The sequence below is a fragment of the Mustelus asterias genome, unplaced genomic scaffold (assembly GCF_964213995.1).
Source record: "Mustelus asterias unplaced genomic scaffold, sMusAst1.hap1.1 HAP1_SCAFFOLD_2171, whole genome shotgun sequence".
Lineage (NCBI taxonomy): Eukaryota > Metazoa > Chordata > Chondrichthyes > Carcharhiniformes > Triakidae > Mustelus > Mustelus asterias.
The window spans coordinates 10,526-30,000 of NW_027592116.1; the positions used below are offsets into that span (position 1 = coordinate 10,526).

A 19,475-nucleotide genomic window follows, 5' to 3' on the forward strand; every position below is an offset into this window, starting at 1 on the left:
CTGTCCCAGAGTGTGGGGGAGGCAGATTCACACAGCGAGGGGTTAGGATCTGGAACGGCGCTGTCCCAGAGTGTGGGGGAGGCAGATTCACACAGCGAGTGGTTAGGATCTGGAACGGAGCTGCCCCAGATGGGGAGGCAGGGGACTGTGGGGGTAATTTCGGAAGGAGTGGGGTTGTTACCCGTGCAGTGTTAACCGGGCTGGGAGGAGGCGGATGTACGATCGGCGGGGGCCAGTACAGGGCTGGACGGGCGGAGTGGCCTCCGATAGACTGTTACGGTTTCGCAATTCCGTGGTTGTTTGCCTCGAGGGGGAAGCGTGTGCGAGGGGGGGGGGTGTGTGTGGGGCTATGGACCCCCTCACCTCCCCCGTCGCACACGGCAGTCTGGCCGCTCCAGCGTCCGTTCTTGAGGCAGGTCCGTGTCCGCGAACCAATCAGGTCGAAGCCCTCGTCACACTCGAACTCGATGCTGTCATTCACCGCATAGTTCATCCTCCGAGGGTGATAGAACCCATACTCCATGTAGGTGGGTCCCACGCACGTGTAGGCTGTCGGAAGCAACCAGGGGAATTGTGAGAATTCTCGGGTAACCCGGGGGATGGGAGGGGCAATACCCACATTTGACCTTTGACAGATTTCCAACCAGAATTTATACCCACCCTGCTCCTTCGTTGCTCGATGCAGCAGTTGACAGAGATTTACAGTTAACTGCCGAGCACCTTTTTTTTTTGAACAATTAACCGCTGAGGGGGTGACCCCAGTGGGGCATGGAAACCCTACAGTCCAGAAAGAGGCCATTCGGCCCATTGAGTCTGCACCAACCACAAACCCACCCAGGCCCTACGCCCCTAGCCCTACATGTTTACCCACTAACCCCTCTAACCTACGCATCTCAAGACACTAAGGGGCAATTTTTCGTATGGCCAATCAACCTAACCCGCACATCTTCGGACTGTGGGAGGAAACCGGAGCACCCGGAGGAAACCCACGCCGACACGGGGGGGAGAATGTGCAAACTCCACATAGACAGTGACCCAAGCCGGGAATCGAACCCAGGTCCCTGGCGCTGTGAGGCAGCAGCGCTAACCCACTGTGTCACCGTGCCCCCGGGAATCGAACCCAGGTCCCTGGCGCTGTGAGGCAGCAGTGCTAACCACTGTGCTACCGTGCCGCCCGGGACGGCTGGGGCTGGTTTCCTTCGGCCTGAAACAGGCGCAATGTGACTAAGTGTTCTTCCTGTCTGCCTGGAATGGGTTCCCCATTTGCAACCTTTGCGGTAGCGAGCACCGGGAGCTACTTCAAGGACCCGTTACCAACAGATGCCGATGACAGAAATGAGACTTGGACACGGAAATCGCAGGTGGAGTTTAATCCGGACAATTGCAAGGTGGTCAAATTTAGTTATGAATTACACCGTAAGGAGCAATTTAGCACGGCCAATCCACCCTAACCTGCACATCTTTGGACACTAAGGGACAATTTAGCATGGCCAATGCACCTAACCTGCACATCTTTGGACACTAAGGGGCAATTTAGCATGGCCAATCCACCTAACGTGCACATCTTTGGACACTAAGGGGCAATTTAGCATGGCCAATCCACCTAACCTGCACATGTTTGGACACTAAGGGACAATTTAGCATGGCCAATCCACCTAACCTGCACATCTTTGGACACTAAGGGGCAATTTAGCATGGCCAATCCACCTAACGTGCACATCTTTGGACACTAAGGGGCAATTTAGCATGGCCAATCCACCTAACCTGCACATGTTTGGACACTAAGGGACAATTTAGCATGGCCAATCCACCTAACCTGCACATCTTTGGACACTAAGGGGCAATTTAGCATGGCCAATCCACCTAACCTGCACATCTTTGGATACGAAGGGGCAATTTAGCATGGCCGATCCCTCCAACCTGCACATCTTTGGACACTAAGCGACAATTTAGCATGGCCAATCCACCTAACCTACACATCTTTGGACACTAAGGGACAATTTAGCATGGCCAATCCACCTAACCTGAACATCTTTGGACACTAAGGGACAATTTAGCATGGCCGATCCATCCAACCTGCACATCTTTGGACACTGAGCGACAATTTAGCATGGCCAATCCACCTAACCCGCACATCTTTGGAGACTAAGGGGCAATTTAGCATGGTCAATCCACATAACCTGCACATCTTTGGACAGTGAGGGACAATTTAGCATGGTCAATCCACCTAACCTGCACATCTTTGGACACTAAGGGACAATTTAGCATGGCCAATCCACCTAACCTGCACATGTTTGGACACTAAGGGGCAATTTAGCATGGCCAATCCACCTAACCTGCACATCTTTGGACACTAAGGGGCAATTTAGCATGGCCAATCCACCTAACGTGCACATCTTTGGACACTAAGGGGCAATTTAGCATGGCCAATCCACCTAACCTGCACATCTTTGGACACTAAGGGACAATTTAGCATGGTCAATCCACCTAACCTGCACATCTTTGGACACTAAGGGGCAATTTAGCATGGCCAATCCACCTAACCTGCACATGTTTGGACACTAAGGGGCAATTTAGCATGGCCAATCCACCTAACCTGCACATGTTTGGACACTAAGGGGCAATTTAGCATGGTCAATCCACCTAACCTGCACATCTTTGGACACTAAGGGACAATTTAGCACGGCCAATCCACCTAGCCCGCACATCTTTGGACACTAAGGGACAATTTAGCATGGCCAATCCACCTAACCTGAACATCTTTGGACACTAAGGGACAATTTAGCACGGCCAATTCACCTAACCTACACATCTTTGGACACTAAGGGGCAATTTAGCATGGCCAATCCACCTAACCTGCACATCTTTGGACACTAAGGGACAATTTAGCATGGCCAATCCACCTAACCTGCACATCTTTGGACACTAAGGGGCAATTTAGCATGGCCATTCCACCTAACCCGCACATCTTTGGACACTAAGGGGCAATTTAGCATGGCCAATCCACCTAACCTGCACATGTTTGGACACTAAGGGGCAATTTAGCATGGCCAATCCACCTAACGTGCACATCTTTGGACACTAAGGGGCAATTTAGCATGGCCAATCCACCTAACCTGCACATGTTTGGACACTAAGGGACAATTTAGCATGGCCAATCCACCTAACCTGCACATCTTTGGACACTAAGGGGCAATTTAGCATGGCCAATCCACCTAACGTGCACATCTTTGGACACTAAGGGGCAATTTAGCATGGCCAATCCACCTAACCTGCACATGTTTGGACACTAAGGGACAATTTAGCATGGCCAATCCACCTAACCTGCACATCTTTGGACACTAAGGGGCAATTTAGCATGGCCAATCCACCTAACCTGCACATCTTTGGATACGAAGGGGCAATTTAGCATGGCCGATCCCTCCAACCTGCACATCTTTGGACACTAAGCGACAATTTAGCATGGCCAATCCACCTAACCTACACATCTTTGGACACTAAGGGACAATTTAGCATGGCCAATCCACCTAACCTGAACATCTTTGGACACTAAGGGACAATTTAGCATGGCCGATCCATCCAACCTGCACATCTTTGGACACTGAGCGACAATTTAGCATGGCCAATCCACCTAACCCGCACATCTTTGGAGACTAAGGGGCAATTTAGCATGGTCAATCCACATAACCTGCACATCTTTGGACAGTGAGGGACAATTTAGCATGGTCAATCCACCTAACCTGCACATCTTTGGACACTAAGGGACAATTTAGCATGGCCAATCCACCTAACCTGCACATGTTTGGACACTAAGGGGCAATTTAGCATGGCCAATCCACCTAACCTGCACATCTTTGGACACTAAGGGGCAATTTAGCATGGCCAATCCACCTAACGTGCACATCTTTGGACACTAAGGGGCAATTTAGCATGGCCAATCCACCTAACCTGCACATGTTTGGACACTAAGGGACAATTTAGCATGGCCAATCCACCTAACCTGCACATCTTTGGACACTAAGGGGCAATTTAGCATGGCCAATCCACCTAACCTGCACATCTTTGGATACGAAGGGGCAATTTAGCATGGCCGATCCCTCCAACCTGCACATCTTTGGACACTAAGCGACAATTTAGCATGGCCAATCCACCTAACCTACACATCTTTGGACACTAAGGGACAATTTAGCATGGCCAATCCACCTAACCTGAACATCTTTGGACACTAAGGGACAATTTAGCATGGCCGATCCATCCAACCTGCACATCTTTGGACACTGAGCGACAATTTAGCATGGCCAATCCACCTAACCCGCACATCTTTGGAGACTAAGGGGCAATTTAGCATGGTCAATCCACATAACCTGCACATCTTTGGACAGTGAGGGACAATTTAGCATGGTCAATCCACCTAACCTGCACATCTTTGGACACTAAGGGACAATTTAGCACGGCCAATCCACCTAGCCCGCACATCTTTGGACACTAAGGGACAATTTAGCATGGCCAATCCACCTAACCTGAACATCTTTGGACACTAAGGGACAATTTAGCACGGCCAATTCACCTAACCTACACATCTTTGGACACTAAGGGGCAATTTAGCATGGCCAATCCACCTAACCTGCACATCTTTGGACACTAAGGGGCAATTTAGCATGGCCAATCCACCTAACCTGCACATGTTTGGACACTAAGGGGCAATTTAGCATGGCCAATCCACCTAACGTGCACATCTTTGGACACTAAGGGACAATTTAGCATGGCCGATCCATCCAACCTGCACATCTTTGGACACTAAGGGGCAAGTTAGCATGGCCAATCCACCTAACCCGCACATCTTTGGACACTAAGGGGCAATTTAGCATGGCCAATCCACCAAACCTGCACATCTTTGGACACTAAGGGACAATTTAGCATGGTCAATCCACCTAACCTGCACATCTTTGGACACTAAGGGGCAATTTAGCATGGCCAATCCACCTAACCTGCACATGTTTGGACACTAAGGGGCAATTTAGCATGGCCAATCCACCTAACCTGCACATGTTTGGACACTAAGGGGCAATTTAGCATGGTCAATCCACCTAACCTGCACATCTTTGGACACTAAGGGACAATTTAGCACGGCCAATCCACCTAGCCCGCACATCTTTGGACACTAAGGGACAATTTAGCATGGCCAATCCACCTAACCTGAACATCTTTGGACACTAAGGGACAATTTAGCACGGCCAATTCACCTAACCTACACATCTTTGGACACTAAGGGGCAATTTAGCATGGCCAATCCACCTAACCTGCACATCTTTGGACACTAAGGGACAATTTAGCATGGCCAATCCACCTAACCTGCACATCTTTGGACACTAAGGGGCAATTTAGCATGGCCATTCCACCTAACCCGCACATCTTTGGACACTAAGGGGCAATTTAGCATGGCCAATCCACCTAACCTGCACATGTTTGGACACTAAGGGGCAATTTAGCATGGCCAATCCACCTAACGTGCACATCTTTGGACACTAAGGGGCAATTTAGCATGGCCAATCCACCTAACCTGCACATGTTTGGACACTAAGGGACAATTTAGCATGGCCAATCCACCTAACCCGCACATCTTTGGACACTAAGGGGCAATTTAGCATGGGCAATCCACCTAACCTGCACATCTTTGGGTACGAAGGGGCAATTTAGCATGGCTGATCCATCCAACCTGCACATCTTTGGACACTAAGCGACAATTTAGCATGGCCAATCCACCTAACCTACACATCGTTGGACACTAAGGGACAATTTAGCATGGCCAATCCACCTAACCTGAACATCTTTGGACACTAAGGGACAATTTAGCATGGCCGATCCATCCAACCTGCACATCTTTGGACACTAAGCGACAATTTAGCATGGCCAATCCACCTAACCCGCACATCTTTGGACACTAAGGGACAATTTAGCATGGCCGATCCATCCAACCTGCACATCTTTGGACACTAAGGGGCAAGTTAGCATGGCCAATCCACCTAACCCGCACATCTTTGGACACTAAGGGGCAATTTAGCATGGCCAATCCACCTAACCTGCACATCTTTGGACACTAAGGGACAATTTAGCATGGTCAATCCACCTAACCTGCACATCTTTGGACACTAAGGGGCAATTTAGCATGGCCAATCCACCTAACCTGCACATGTTTGGACACTAAGGGGCAATTTAGCATGGACAATCCACCTAACGTGCACATCTTTGGACACTAAGGGGCAATTTAGCATGGCCAATCCACCTAACCTGCACATGTTTGGACACTAAGGGACAATTTAGCATGGCCAATCCCCCTAACCCGCACATCTTTGGACACTAAGGGACAATTTAGCATGGCCGATCCATCCAACCTGCACATCTTTGGACACTAAGGGGCAATTTAGCATGGCCAATCCACCTAACCCACACATCTTTGGACACTAAGGGGCAATTTAGCATGGCCAATCCCCCTAACCTGCACATCTTTGGACACTAAGGGGCAATTTAGCATGGCCAATCCCCCTAACCTGCACATCTTTGGACACTAAGGGGCAATTTAGCATGGCCAATCCACCTGACGTGCACATCTTTGGACACTAAGGGGCAATTTAGCATGGCCAATCCACCTAACCCGCACATCTTTGGACACTAAGGGGCAATTTAGCATGGTCAATCCACATAACCTGCACATCTTTGGACACTAAGGGACAATTTAGCACGGCCAATGCCCCTAACCTGCACATCTTTGGACACTAAGGGACAATTTAGCATGGCCAATCCACCTAACCTGCACATCTTTGGACACTAAGGGACAATTTAGCATGGTCAATCCACCTAACCTGCACATCTTTGGACACTAAGGGACATTTAGCACGGCCAATCCACCTAGCCCGCACATCTTTGGACACTAAGGGACAATTTAGCATGGCCAATCCACCTAACCTGAACATCTTTGGACACTAAGGGACAATTTAGCACGGCCAATTCACCTAACCTACACATCTTTGGACACTAAGGGGCAATTTAGCATGGCCAATCCACCTAACCTGCACATCTTTGGACACTAAGGGACAATTTAGCATGGCCGATCCACCTAACCTGCACATCTTTGGACACTAAGGGGCAATTTAGCATGGCCATTCCACCTAACCCGCACATCTTTGGACACTAAGGGGCAATTTAGCATGGCCAATCCACCTAACCTGCACATGTTTGGAAACTAAGGGGCAATTTAGCATGGCCAATCCACCTAACGTGCACATCTTTGGACACTAAGGGGCAATTTAGCATGGCCAATCCACCTAACCTGCACATGTTTGGACACTAAGGGACAATTTAGCATGGCCAATCCACCTAACCTGCACATGTTTGGACACTAAGGGGCAATTTAGCATGGCCAATCCACCTAACCTGCACATGTTTGGACACTAAGGGACAATTTAGCATGGCCAATCCACCTAGCCCGCACATCTTTGGACACTAAGGGACAATTTAGCATGGCCGATCCACCTAACCTGCACATGTTTGGACACTAAGGGGCAATTTGGCATGGCCAATCCACCTAACCTGCACATCTTTGGACACTAAGGGGCAATTTAGCATGGCCAATCCCCCTAACGTGCACATCTTTGGACACTAAGGGGCAATTTAGCATGGCCAATCCACCTAACCTGCACATGTTTGGACACTAAGGGACAATTTAGCATGGCCAATCCACCTAACCTGCACATCTTTGGACACTAAGGGGCAATTTAGCATGGCCAATCCACCTAACCTGCACATCTTTGGATACGAAGGGGCAATTTAGCATGGCCGATCCCTCCAACCTGCACATCTTTGGACACTAAGCGACAATTTAGCATGGCCAATCCACCTAACCTACACATCTTTGGACACTAAGGGACAATTTAGCATGGCCAATCCACCTAACCTGAACATCTTTGGACACTAAGGGACAATTTAGCATGGCCGATCCATCCAACCTGCACATCTTTGGACACTGAGCGACAATTTAGCATGGCCAATCCACCTAACCCGCACATCTTTGGAGACTAAGGGGCAATTTAGCATGGTCAATCCACATAACCTGCACATCTTTGGACAGTGAGGGACAATTTAGCATGGTCAATCCACCTAACCTGCACATCTTTGGACACTAAGGGACAATTTAGCATGGCCAATCCACCTAACCTGCACATGTTTGGACACTAAGGGGCAATTTAGCATGGCCAATCCACCTAACCTGCACATCTTTGGACACTAAGGGGCAATTTAGCATGGCCAATCCACCTAACGTGCACATCTTTGGACACTAAGGGGCAATTTAGCATGGCCAATCCACCTAACCTGCACATGTTTGGACACTAAGGGACAATTTAGCATGGCCAATCCACCTAACCTGCACATCTTTGGACACTAAGGGGCAATTTAGCATGGCCAATCCACCTAACCTGCACATCTTTGGATACGAAGGGGCAATTTAGCATGGCCGATCCCTCCAACCTGCACATCTTTGGACACTAAGCGACAATTTAGCATGGCCAATCCACCTAACCTACACATCTTTGGACACTAAGGGACAATTTAGCATGGCCAATCCACCTAACCTGAACATCTTTGGACACTAAGGGACAATTTAGCATGGCCGATCCATCCAACCTGCACATCTTTGGACACTGAGCGACAATTTAGCATGGCCAATCCACCTAACCCGCACATCTTTGGAGACTAAGGGGCAATTTAGCATGGTCAATCCACATAACCTGCACATCGTTGGACAGTGAGGGACAATTTAGCATGGTCAATCCACCTAACCTGCACATCTTTGGACACTAAGGGACAATTTAGCACGGCCAATCCACCTAGCCCGCACATCTTTGGACACTAAGGGACAATTTAGCATGGCCAATCCACCTAACCTGAACATCTTTGGACACTAAGGGACAATTTAGCACGGCCAATTCACCTAACCTACACATCTTTGGACACTAAGGGGCAATTTAGCATGGCCAATCCACCTAACCTGCACATCTTTGGACACTAAGGGGCAATTTAGCATGGCCAATCCACCTAACCTGCACATGTTTGGACACTAAGGGGCAATTTAGCATGGCCAATCCACCTAACGTGCACATCTTTGGACACTAAGGGACAATTTAGCATGGCCGATCCATCCAACCTGCACATCTTTGGACACTAAGGGGCAAGTTAGCATGGCCAATCCACCTAACCCGCACATCTTTGGACACTAAGGGGCAATTTAGCATGGCCAATCCACCAAACCTGCACATCTTTGGACACTAAGGGACAATTTAGCATGGTCAATCCACCTAACCTGCACATCTTTGGACACTAAGGGGCAATTTAGCATGGCCAATCCACCTAACCTGCACATGTTTGGACACTAAGGGGCAATTTAGCATGGCCAATCCACCTAACCTGCACATGTTTGGACACTAAGAGGCAATTTAGCATGGACAATCCACCTAACGTGCACATCTATGGACACTAAGGGGCAATTTAGCATGGCCAATCCACCTAACCCGCACATCTTTGGACACTAAGGGGCAATTTAGCATGGTCAATCCACATAACCTGCACATCTTTGGACACTAAGGGACAATTTAGCATGGTCAATCCACCTAACCTGCACATCTTTGGACACTAAGGGACAATTTAGCACGGCCAATCCACCTAGCCCGCACATCTTTGGACACTAAGGGACAATTTAGCATGGCCAATCCACCTAACCTGAACATCTTTGGACACTAAGGGACAATTTAGCACGGCCAATTCACCTAACCTACACATCTTTGGACACTAAGGGGCAATTTAGCATGGCCAATCCACCTAACCTGCACATCTTTGGACACTAAGGGACAATTTAGCATGGCCAATCCACCTAACCTGCACATCTTTCGACACTAAGGGGCAATTTAGCATGGCCATTCCACCTAACCCGCACATCTTTGGACACTAAGGGGCAATTTAGCATGGCCAATCCACCTAACCTGCACATGTTTGGACACTAAGGGGCAATTTAGCATGGCCAATCCACCTAACGTGCACATCTTTGGACACTAAGGGGCAATTTAGCATGGCCAATCCACCTAACCTGCACATGTTTGGACACTAAGGGGCAATTTAGCATGGCCAATCCACCTAACCCGCACATCTTTGGACACTAAGGGACAATTTAGCATGGCCAATCCACCTAACCTGCACATCTTTGGACACTAAGGGGCAATTTAGCATGGCCAATCCACCTAACCCGCACATCTTTGGACACTAAGGGGCAATTTAGCATGGGCAATCCACCTAACCTGCACATCTTTGGGTACGAAGGGGCAATTTAGCATGGCTGATCCATCCAACCTGCACATCTTTGGACACTAAGCGACAATTTAGCATGGCCAATCCACCTAACCTACACATCGTTGGACACTAAGGGACAATTTAGCATGGCCAATCCACCTAACCTGCACATCTTTGGACACTAAGGGACAATTTAGCATGGTCAATCCACCTAACCTGCACATCTTTGGACACTAAGGGGCAATTTAGCATGGCCAATCCACCTAACCTGCACATGTTTGGACACTAAGGGGCAATTTAGCATGGACAATCCACCTAACGTGCACATCTTTGGACACTAAGGGGCAATTTAGCATGGCCAATCCACCTAACCTGCACATGTTTGGACACTAAGGGACAATTTAGCATGGCCAATCCCCCTAACCCGCACATCTTTGGACACTAAGGGACAATTTAGCATGGCCGATCCATCCAACCTGCACATCTTTGGACACTAAGGGGCAATTTAGCATGGCCAATCCACCTAACCCACACATCTTTGGACACTAAGGGGCAATTTAGCATGGCCAATCCCCCTAACCTGCACATCTTTGGACACTAAGGGGCAATTTAGCATGGCCAATCCCCCTAACCTGCACATCTTTGGACACTAAGGGGCAATTTAGCATGGCCAATCCACCTGACGTGCACATCTTTGGACACTAAGGGGCAATTTAGCATGGCCAATCCACCTAACCCGCACATCTTTGGACACTAAGGGGCAATTTAGCATGGTCAATCCACATAACCTGCACATCTTTGGACACTAAGGGACAATTTAGCACGGCAAATGCCCCTAACCTGCACATCTTTGGACACTAAGGGACAATTTAGCATGGCCAATCCACCTAACCTGCACATCTTTGGACACTAAGGGACAATTTAGCATGGTCAATCCACCTAACCTGCACATCTTTGGACACTAAGGGACAATTTAGCACGGCCAATCCACCTAGCCCGCACATCTTTGGACACTAAGGGACAATTTAGCATGGCCAATCCACCTAACCTGAACATCTTTGGACACTAAGGGACAATTTAGCACGGCCAATTCACCTAACCTACACATCTTTGGACACTAAGGGGCAATTTAGCATGGCCAATCCACCTAACCTGCACATCTTTGGACACTAAGGGACAATTTAGCATGGCCGATCCACCTAACCTGCACATCTTTGGACACTAAGGGGCAATTTAGCATGGCCATTCCACCTAACCCGCACATCTTTGGACACTAAGGGGCAATTTAGCATGGCCAATCCACCTAACCTGCACATGTTTGGAAACTAAGGGGCAATTTAGCATGGCCAATCCACCTAACGTGCACATCTTTGGACACTAAGGGGCAATTTAGCATGGCCAATCCACCTAACCTCCACATGTTTGGACACTAAGGGACAATTTAGCATGGCCAATCCACCTAACCTGCACATCTTTGGACACTAAGGGGCAATTTAGCATGGCCAATCCACCTAACCTGCACATCTTTGGATACTAAGGAGCAATTTAGCATGGCCGATCCATCCAACCTGCACATCTTTGGACACTAAGCGACAATTTAGCATGGCCAATCCACCTAACCTACACATCTTTGGACACTAAGGGACAATTTAGCATGGCCAATCCACCTAACCTACACATCTTTGGACACTAAGGGACAATTTAGCATGGCCAATCCACCTAACCTGCACATCTTTGGACACTGAGCGACAATTTAGCATGGCCAATCCACCTAACCCGCACATCTTTGGACACGAAGGCGCAATTTAGCATGGTCAATCCACATAACCTGCACATCTTTGGACACTAAGGGACAATTTAGCATGGCCAATCCACCTAACATGAACATCTTTGGACACTAAGGGACAATTTAGCACGGCCAATTCACCAAACCTACACATCTTTGGACACTAAGGGGCAATTTAGCATGGCCAATCCACCTAACCTGCACATCTTTGGACACTAAGGGACAATTTAGCATGGCCAATCCACCTAACCTGCACATCTTTGGACACTAAGGGGCAATTTAGCATGGCCAATCCACCTAACCCGCACATCTTTGGACACTAAGGGGCAATTTAGCATGGCCAATCCACCTAACCTGCACATCTTTGGACACTAAGGGACAATTTAGCATGGTCAATCCACCTACCCTGCACATCTTTGGACACTAAGGGGCAATTTAGCATGGCCAATCCACCTAACCTGCACTTGTTTGGACACTAAGGGGCAATTTAGCATGGCCAATCCACCTAACGTGCACATGTTTGGACACTAAGGGGCAATTTAGCATGGACAATCCACCTAACGTGCACATCTATGGACACTAAGGGACAATTTAGCATGGCCAATCCACCTAACCCGCACATCTTTGGACACTAAGGGGCAATTTAGCATGGTCAATCCACATAACCTGCCCATCTTTGGACACTAAGGGACAATTTAGCATGGTCAATCCACCTAACCTGCACATCTTTGGACACTAAGGGACAATTTAGCACGGCCAATCCACCTAGCCCGCACATCTTTGGACACTAAGGGACAATTTAGCATGGCCAATCCACCTAACCTGAACATCTTTGGACACTAAGGGACAATTTAGCACGGCCAATTCACCTAACCTACACATCTTTGGACACTAAGGGGCAATTTAGCATGGCCAATCCACCTAACCTGCACATCTTTGGACACTAAGGGACAATTTAGCATGGCCAATCCACCTAACCTGCACATCTTTGGACACTAAGGGGCAATTTAGCATGGCCATTCCACCTAACCCGCACATCTTTGGACACTAAGGGGCAATTTAGCATGGCCAATCCACCTAACCTGCACATCTTTGGGTACGAAGGGGCAATTTAGCATGGCCGATCCATCCAACCTGCACATCTTTGGACACTAAGCGACAATTTAGCATGGCCAATCCACCTAACCTACACATCTTTGGACACTAAGGGACAATTTAGCATGGCCAATCCACCTAACCTGAACATCTTTGGACACTAAGGGACAATTTAGCATGGCCGATCCATCCAACCTGCACATCTTTGGACACGAAGCGACAATTTAGCATGGCCAATCCACCTAACCCGCACATCTTTGGACACTAAGGGACAATTTAGCATGGCCGATCCATCCAACCTGCACATCTTTGGACACTAAGGGGCAAGTTAGCATGGCCAATCCACCTAACCTGCACATCTTTGGACACTAAGGGACAATTTAGCATGGTCAATCCACCTAACCTGCACATCTTTGGACACTAAGGGACAATTTAGCATGGTCAATCCACCTAACCTGCACATCTTTGGACACTAAGGGGCAATTTAGCATGGTCAATCCACATAACCTGCACATGTTTGGACACTAAGGGGCAATTTAGCATGGCCAATCCACCTAACCTGCACATGTTTGGACACTAAGGGGCAATTTAGCATGGCCAATCCACCTAACCTACACATCTTTGGACACTAAGGGGCAATTTAGCATGGCCAATCCACCTAACCTGCACATGTTTGGACACTAAGGGACAATTTAGCATGGCCAATCCCCCTAACCCGCACATCTTTGGACACTAAGGGACAATTTAGCATGGCCGATCCATCCAACCTGCACATCTTTGGACACTAAGGGACAATTTAGCATGGCCAATCCCCCTAACCCGCACATCTTTGGACACTAAGGGACAATTTAGCATGGCCGATCCATCCAACCTGCACATCTTTGGACACTAAGGGGCAATTTAGCATGGCCAATCCACCTAACCCACACATCTTTGGACACTAAGGGGCAATTTAGCATGGCCAATCCCCCTAACCTGCACATCTTTGGACACTAAGGGGCAATTTAGCATGGCCAATCCACCTGACGTGCACATCTTTAAACACTAAGGGACAATTTAGCATGGCCAATCCACCTAACCTGCACATCTTTGGACACTAAGGGACAATTTAGCATGGCCAATCCACCTAACCTGCACATCTTTGGACACTAAGGGACAATTTAGCATGGTCAATCCACCTAACCTGCACATCTTTGGACACTAAGGGACAATTTAGCATGGTCAATCCACATAACCTGCACATGTTTGGACACTAAGGGGCAATTTAGCATGGCCAATCCACCTAACCTGCACATGTTTGGACACTAAGGGACAATTTAGCATGGCCGATCCATCCAACCTGCACATCTTTGGACACTAAGGGGCAATTTAGCATTGCCAATCCACCTAACCCACACATCTTTGGACACTAAGGGGCAATTTAGCATGGCCAATCCCCCTAACCTGCACATCTTTGGACACTAAGGGACAATTTAGCATGGCCAATCCACCTGACGTGCACATCTTTGGACACTAAGGGGCAATTTAGCATGGCCAATCCACATAACCTGCACATGTTTGGACACGAAGGGGCAATTTAGCATGGCCAATCCACCTAACCCGCACATCTTTGGACACTAAGGGGCAATTTAGCATGGCCAATCCACCTAACCCGCACATCTTTGGACACTAAGGGGCAATTTAGCATGGCCGATCCATCCAACCTGCACATCTTTGGACACTAAGCGACAATTTAGCATGGCCAATCCATCTCACCTACACATCTTTGGACACTAAGGGACAATTTAGCATGGCCAATCCACCTAACCTGAACATCTTTGGACACTAAGGGACAATTTAGCATGGCCAATCCATCCAACCTGCACATCTTTGAACACTAAGCGACAATTTAGCATGGCCAATCCACCTAACCCGCACATCTTTGGACACTAGGGGACAATTTAGCATGGCCGATCCATCCAACCCGCACATATTTGGACACTAAGGGGCAATTTAGCTTGGCCAATCCACCTAACCTGCACATCTTTGGACACTAAGGGACAATTTAGCATGGTCAATCCACCTAACCTGCACATCTTTGGACACTAAGGGGCAATTTAGTACGGCCAATCCACCTAGCCCGCACATCTTTGGACACTAAGGGACAATTTGGCATGGTCAATCCACCTAACCTGCACATCTTTGGACACTAAGGGACAACTTAGCACGGCCAATCCACCTAGCCCGTACATCTTTGGACACTAAGGGACAATTTAGCATGGCCAATCCCCCTAACCTGAACATCTTTGGACACTAAGGGACAATTTAGCATGGCCAATCCACCTAGCCCGCACATCTTTGGACACAAAGGGACAATTTAGCATGGCCAATCCACCTAACCTGCACATCTTTGGACACTAAGGGACAATTTAGCATAGCCAATCCACCTAACCTGAACATCTTTGGACACTAAGGGACAATTTAGCATGGCCAATCCACCGAGCCCGCACATCTTTGGACACTAAGGGACAATTTAGCATGGCCAATCCACCTAACCTACACATCTTTGGACACTAAAGGGGCAATTTAGCATGGCCAATCCACCTAACCCGCACATCTTTGGACACTAAGGGACAATTTAGCATGGTCAATCCACCTAACCTGCACATCTTTGGACACTAAGGGACAATTTAGCACGGCCAATCCACCTAGCCCGCACATCTTTGGACACTAAGGGACAATTAAGCATGGCCAATCCACCTAACCTGAACATCTTTGGACACTAAGGGACAATTTAGCATGGCCAATCCACCTAGCCCGCACATCTTTGGACACTAAGGGACAATTTAGCATGGCCAATCCACCTAACCTACACATCTTTGGACACTAAAGGGGCAATTTAGCATGGCCAATCCACCTAACCTGTACCGTTCACCAGTACCGCCTGGTTTGGCCTTTTGAAGGAAATCAAACAAATCGATTTGTCATAGCTGAATCCTCACAACATGTACAGAACAGAATGCACTGTGAATTAACTGAAATCGAGGCAGACTACAGGATGTAATATTACAGAGGGATCTGGGCGTCGCTGTGGGACAGAGGGATCCGGGTGTCGCTGTGGGACAGAGGGATCTGGGCGTCGCTGCGGGACAGAGGGATCCGGGCATCGCTGCGGGGCAGAGGGATCTGGGCGTCGCTGCGGGACAGAGGGATCCGGGCGTCGCTGCGGGACAGAGGGATCTGGGCGTCGCTGTGGGACAGAGGGATCTGGGCGTCGCTATGGGACAGAGGGATCTGGGCGTCGCTGCGGGACAGAGGGATCCGGGCGTCGCTGCGGGACAGAGGGATCCGGGTGTCGCTGTGGGACAGAGGGATCTGGGAGTCGCTGTGGGACAGAGGGATCTGGGTGTCGCTGCGGGACAGAGGGATCCGGGTGTCGCTGTGGGACAGAGGGATCCGGGCATCGCTGTGGGACAGAGGGATCCGGGCGTCGCTGTGGGACAGAGGGATCTGGGCGTCACTGCGGGACAGAGGGATCTGGGTGTCGCTGTGGGACAGAGGGATCCGGGCGTCACTGCGGGACAGAGGGATCCGGGCGTCGCTGTGGGACAGAGGGATCCGGGTGTCGCTGTGGGACAGAGGGATCCGGGCGTCGCTGTGGGACAGAGAGATCCGGGCGTCACTGCGGGACAGAGGGATCCGGGCATCACTGTGGGACAGAGGGATCCGGGCGTCGCTGCGGGACAGAGGGATCCGGGCGTCGCTGTGGGACAGAGGGATCCGGGTGTCGCTGCGGGGCAGAGGGATCCGGGCGTCGCTGTGGGACAGAGGGATCCGGGCGTCACTGCGGGACAGAGGGATCCGGGCATCACTGTGGGACAGAGGGATCCGGGCATCGCTGTGGGACAGAGGGATCCGGGCGTCGCTGTGGGACAGAGGGATCCGGGCGTCGCTGTGGGACAGAGGGATCCAGGCGTCGCTGTGGGACAGAGGGATCCGGGTGTCACTGAGGGACAGAGGGATCCGGGTGTCGCTGTGGGACAGGGGGATCCGGGTGTCGCTGCGGGGCAGAGGGATCCGGGCGTCGCTGTGGGACAGAGGGATCCGGGTGTCGCTGTGGGACAGAGGGATCTGGGTGTCGCTGTGGGACAGAGGGATCCGGGCGTCACTGCGGGACAGAGGGATCCGGGCGTCGCTGTGGGACAGAGGGATCCGGGTGTCGCTGTGGGACAGAGGGATCCGGGCGTCGCTGTGGGACAGAGGGATCCGGGCGTCACTGCGGGACAGAGGGATCCGGGCATCACTGTGGGACAGAGGGATCCGGGTGTCGCTGTGGGACAGAGGGATCTGGGCGTCGCTGCGGGACAGAGGGATCCGGGCGTCGCTGAGGGACAGAGGGATCCGGGTGTCGCTGTGGGACAGAGGGATCCGGGTGTCGCTGCGGGGCAGAGGGATCCGGGCGTCGCTGTGGGACAGAGGGATCCGGGTGTCGCTGCGGGACAGAGGGATCCGGGTGTCGCTGTGGGACAGAGGGATCTGGGCGTCGCTGTGGGACAGAGGGATCCGGGCGTCACTGCGGGACAGAGGGATCCGGGCATCACTGTGGGACAGAGGGATCCGGGCATCGCTGTGGGACAGAGGGATCCGGGCATCGCTGTGGGACAGAGGGATCCGGGCGTTGCTGTGGGACAGAGGGATCCGGGTGTCGCTGTGGGACAGAGGGATCCGGGCATCGCTGTGGGACAGAGGGATCCGGGGGTCACTGCGGGACAGAGGGATCCGGGTGTCACTGTGGGACTGAGGGATCCGGGCGTTGCTGTGGGACAGAGGGATCCGGGTGTCACTATGGGACTGAGGGATCCGGGCGTTGCTGTGGGACAGAGGGATCCGGGCGTCAATGTGGGACAGAGGGACCCGGGTGTCACTATGGGACTGAGGGATCCGGGCGTTGCTGTGGGACAGAGGGATCCGGGCGTCACTGTGGGACAGAGGGATCCGGGCGTCGCTGCGGGGCAGAGGGATCCGGGCGTCGCTGCGGGACAGAGGGATCCGGGCGTCACTGTGGGACAGAGGGATCCGGGTGTCACTGTGGGACAGAGGGATCCGGGCGTCGCTGTGGGACAGAGGGATCCGGGCGTCACTGTGGGACAGAGGGATCCGGGTGTCACTGTGGGACAGAGGGATCCGGGCGTCGCTGTGGGACAGAGGGATCAGGGCATCGCTGTGGGACAGAAGGATCCGGGTGTCGCTGTGGGACTGAGGGATCCGGGCGTCGCTGTGGGACTGAGGGATCCGGGCGTCGCTGTGGGACTGAGGGATCCGGGCGTCACTGAGGGACAGAGGGATCCGGGCGTCGCTGTGGGACAGAGGGATCCGGGCGTCACTGTGGGACAGAGGGATCCGGGCATCGCTGTGGGACAGAGGGATCCGGGTGTCGCTGTGGGACAGAGGGATCCGGGTGTCGCTGTGGGACTGAGGGATCCGGGCGTCACTGAGGGACAGAGGGATCCGGGCGTCGCTGTGGGACAGAGGGATCCGGGCGTCACTGCGGGACAGAGGGATCCGGGCATCACTGTGGGACAGAGGGATCCGGGTGTCGCTGTGGGACAGAGGGATCCGGGCGTCGCTGAGGGACAGAGGGATCCGGGTGTCGCTGTGGGACAGAGGGATCCGGGCGTTGCTGTGGGACAGAGGGATCCGGGTGTCGCTGTGGGACAGAGGGATCCGGGCATCGCTGTGGGACAGAGGGATCCGGGGGTCACTGCGGGACAGAGGGATCCGGGTGTCACTGTGGGACTGAGGGATCCGGGCGTTGCTGTGGGACAGAGGGATCCGGGTGTCACTATGGGACTGAGGGATCCGGGCGTTGCTGTGGGACAGAGGGATCCGGGCGTCACTGTGGGACAGAGGGACCCGGGTGTCACTATGGGACTGAGGGATCCGGGCGTTGCTGTGGGACAGAGGGATCCGGGCGTAACTGTGGGACAGAGGGATCCGGGCGTCGCTGCGGGGCAGAGGGATCCGGGCGTCGCTGCGGGACAGAGGGATCCGGGCGTCACTGTGGGACAGAGGGATCCGGGTGTCACTGTGGGACAGAGGGATCCGGGCGTCGCTGTGGGACAGAGGGATCCGGGCGTCACTGTGGGACAGAGGGATCCGGGTGTCACTGTGGGACAGAGGGATCCGGGCGTCGCTGTGGGACAGAGGGATCAGGGCATCGCTGTGGGACAGAGGGATCCGGGTGTCGCTGTGGGACTGAGGGATCCGGGCGTCGCTGTGG

General features: G+C 51.5%; 1 protein-coding gene across 1 annotated transcript in view; it reads right to left on the reverse strand.

Annotated features, from left to right (window-relative positions):
• Nucleotides 1-363: 363 nt before the first annotated feature.
• The window catches only part of LOC144489427 (complement C2-like), a gene marked incomplete at its 3' end in the record, with an annotated part of 25,851 nt that continues 6,739 nt past the window's right edge, over nt 364-19,475 (reverse strand). The window contains exon 3 of the mRNA XM_078207271.1: nt 364-549. Coding sequence (XP_078063397.1) covers nt 364-549 — 186 coding nt within the window. The remainder of the gene's footprint in view (nt 550-19,475) is intronic.